We start from the raw sequence: 3,364 nt of genomic DNA on the forward strand, positions 1-3,364 counted from the left end.
GGCCAGCGCGTCGTCGCTGTGTCGGCTGGAGAGTCCCACAGCCTCGCCATCACAGCCGACGGCGCTCTCTGGAGCTGGGGCTATGGAGGCTACGGCAAGCTGGGCCACGGCGACGAGCAGCTGCAGCCGGTGCCCAAGAAGGTCGAGGCCTTTGCAGGACAGCGCGTCGTCGCTGCGTTGGCTGGATACGAGCATAGCCTCGCCCTCACCGCCGACGGCGCCGTTTGGAGCTGGGGCTGTGGACGCGAAGGCCGGTTGGGCCACGGAGAGGACTTGTCGAACCAGCTGCTGCCCAAGAAGGTCGTGGGGTGGGCGCCGGAGCAGTGAGTTTCAAGGGAGGGAGGGGTGGATGTTGGTGGGTAGCACATTTCTTTTATTTATCGCTGATCTTGTGTGTATGAAGTCTCTCCGAGTCCTCCTCCTCGCCGTGCTGCCCGCCGCGGCAGCGATGAAACCACGTGTCGCTCCGCAAATGCAGCTCGCGTCGGCGCCGGCCGCCGGCCTTGCCGCCGCCGCCGCCCTCGCGACGGCGCTCCCCGCCTCTGCGGCGAGGAGTGGCGGCCGCGTCGGCGGCAGGGTGAGTGGTGGCGGCGGATACCGCGGCGGCGGCGGCGGCGGCGGCGGGTACCGCGGCGGCTACGGCGGCAGCACAAACGTCTACGTCGCGCCGCCGATGTCGCCCTTCGGGTTCGGCGGCTTCGGCTTCTCGCCCTTCGGGTACGGCTTCTCGCCGTTTGGCTTTGGCTTTGGCGTGCCGGCGCCGCTGCTGCTCCTCTTCCTCGGCGGCGCCGCCCTCACGTCTTTCCGCTCGGCCCGCGGGATCGAGGCGTCCGACAAGGCGGGCGCCGCGCTGTGCCTGCAAGTCGCCTGCTACTGCGACGACCGAAACGACTCGCTGTACGGCCGCCTGCAGTCGGTGGCGCGGTCGGCCGAGACGCAGTCGTACGAGGGCCTGCAGCGGCTGTGCTCCGACTCGTGCCTCGCGATGCTGCGCTCGTCCAAGGACTGGCTCGCCGGCCGCACCGAGAGCACGACGGCGGGGCTGCTCACCAACGACGTCGAGACGTCGTACAACCGCCTGGTCGTGCAGGAGCGCTCCAAGTGGGAGAGCGAGCAGGGCGCGCTCACGCGGTCCGCGCCGGGCCAGCCGACGTACATGGTGGCCACGCTGGTCGTGCTGCTCCGCCAGGGATCCGAGCTCCCGTCGGTCTCCACCGCCGCAGACTTGCGCGAGGCCATCTCTGCGCTGGCGGCGGACGTGAGCGTCGAGGATAACCTGCTCGCCGCGGAGCTCCTGTGGACGCCCGAGGACGGCAACGACGTCATGGAGCGCGACGACCTCTTCCTGAACTTCCCCGAGCTGGTGAACGTGTGAGCGGCGCAGTGCGCACACACGGCCCGGCGCAGGCTGCGGACAGAGCGGCTCGCGCAGCAACGCAGCAACTCTTGTAGTGGTAGTGAGCTGTCTCAGCTCACAGGAGAACGAGGAAAGCATGACACTTTGCCGAGTTGCACCGCCGAGACATGCGTGGAGTGGATGCTCGCCGTGTCGCGCGCGTCTCGCGCGGTGGTACGGTGGTCCGATCGTATATACAGTACCGGGATTCACCCGGGCAACACCCGCTCACCTCCGCTCTACGGCTTTAGAGGATAGAGCACATCTCCTAAGCCGCCCCTCTCTCTATAACTACATGCACATGCACATGTACATGTACATGTTGTTGTGAGAGTGCTATAAGAACACCTTCGAGCGCGAACAAGCCGAACCCCCCGACCCCCCGGGCCGATCTCTCTGATTAGTAACATCACGTGCGCGTATTGGTTGTGAGAGATACAGACGGCGCGACGCGGCCTAGAGCTCTCTCTGCACTCTGGTCTCTCGGTCTCTCTCCGTCCGCGAGAGTGTCGAGATCGATCACATTGGGCTAAACCCCACCTGGCTTCCTCCCGCTAAATGCCGCAAGAGTTCTCTTGCACCTCGAAGCGCAGAAAGGCTGCCAACCTCCTCTCCCATCTGGCGCTTGCGTCGGGCAGCGTGGGCGCGGCATCCGGGACGGATGCGGGCCGCTGTCTCGCGGGATCGCTGGAAGCCGCTCGGCTCCCCACGCGCCGCCGAGCTGCGATGGCGCCACCGCAACGGCTGCCCCTCCTCGGCTCCCGCCCCGGGGCTGCCGAAATAGGTGCCCCGAGCCACCGTTTGCAACATCCGCGCGGATCGGCGGCGCTGCCGACGCCCCCCCGACCGGCAAACACCACCAGAAGGGCGGTGGTGAAAGCAGCACCTCTCAAATGTCGTCGTCGTCGCGCAGTTCCCTAGTGTCCGCTCGGCGGCCGGCGGCGGCCGGCGGCCAAGAATCCGGATTTTCGTCTCTCGACGCGAAGATATGGTCCCGAGTCTCACTACTCGCCCCTCCATCCTGTAGGTCCGGACCTTGCCTGCTCAGTAGCCGCGATGAATCGTCGCCCTCATCGTCCGCGGTCATCCTTTCAGCCTCAAACGGGCCAAACGACTGTCTCGCCATCAGCCATCTCGCCTCTCGCGGTCGCGTCACGCCTTCCCTCGTGCCGCGAGTAGGCGCGTGAGTGATGGCCCTGCCGCCAGGTACACGGCTACACCTCGGGACGCCGTGCTGAGACGGGTAGAGCCGCCCCGCGGGAGCGAAAGCCGCCTCGCGCGCCTCAGCCCGCCGGGCCCCTCGGCGGCCAGTGTGGGGTGGATACGGCGGTGATAAACCCCTCTGACAGCAGCGCCTCACGGCGTGGGCTGCGAGGTCACTCGGGGTGACCCAGGGGGCGGCGGGGGAGCACTATCCCGCCGGAGCAGCGGGTGATATTCCCGCTACTCGCTCGAGTTTGAGGTGCGCCGCGCCTCCCTGTGCTGCCTTCCCGGCTGCCCCAGCCGCCCTCACCGTCCTCATCCCCTCCCCCACCCCCTCCCCCTCAGGCTAGGCCCTCGCCACCGCCGCTGCCGCTGTCTCCGCCACAGCCGCCGCTGTTTCCCTCCCCCCACCCATCTCTGAAGAATTAGGCCCACGGCGTGCCGCTTCGGGCCTGTCTGCGGAATCTCCTCTGTTGAAGAAGCGATGGGCGAGCTCGGCCTGTAGGCAGCCTACTTGACCCCGTTCGACTCACTCATCGTAGGAGGAGAGGTCTCGGAAAGAATCGCGGAACCGAAGATGTCTAGGAAGTGTCTAGGAAGTGTCTAGGAGGTGTCTAGGAACCGTCCCTGCGGCGTGCGGATCTCCGAGAGGTGCGGCGACGAGAGCAGCGATCGGAGGACGTGGTCTAGGTTTCGCCGCACCTGTACGAGATTCTCACTCCCCCCCGAGATTCTCCGAGACGCTACAGGTCTAGGTTTCGTCGC

General features: G+C 66.9%; 1 protein-coding gene across 1 annotated transcript; it reads left to right on the forward strand.

The window, feature by feature from the left end:
- Positions 1-397: 397 nt before the first annotated feature.
- On the forward strand, positions 398-1,895 carry EMIHUDRAFT_459558 (hypothetical protein; the record flags this gene model as incomplete). The annotated part of the gene is made up of 2 exons (XM_005765724.1): positions 398-1,489; positions 1,741-1,895. One exon carries the CDS (start codon positions 398-400, stop codon positions 1,373-1,375), a length of 978 nt encoding a protein of 325 aa, XP_005765781.1. The 3' UTR covers positions 1,376-1,489; positions 1,741-1,895.
- Positions 1,896-3,364: the final 1,469 nt, after the last annotated feature.

The sequence above is a fragment of the Emiliania huxleyi genome (assembly GCF_000372725.1).
Source record: "Emiliania huxleyi CCMP1516 unplaced genomic scaffold EMIHUscaffold_537, whole genome shotgun sequence".
NCBI lineage: Eukaryota > Haptophyta > Isochrysidales > Noelaerhabdaceae > Emiliania > Emiliania huxleyi.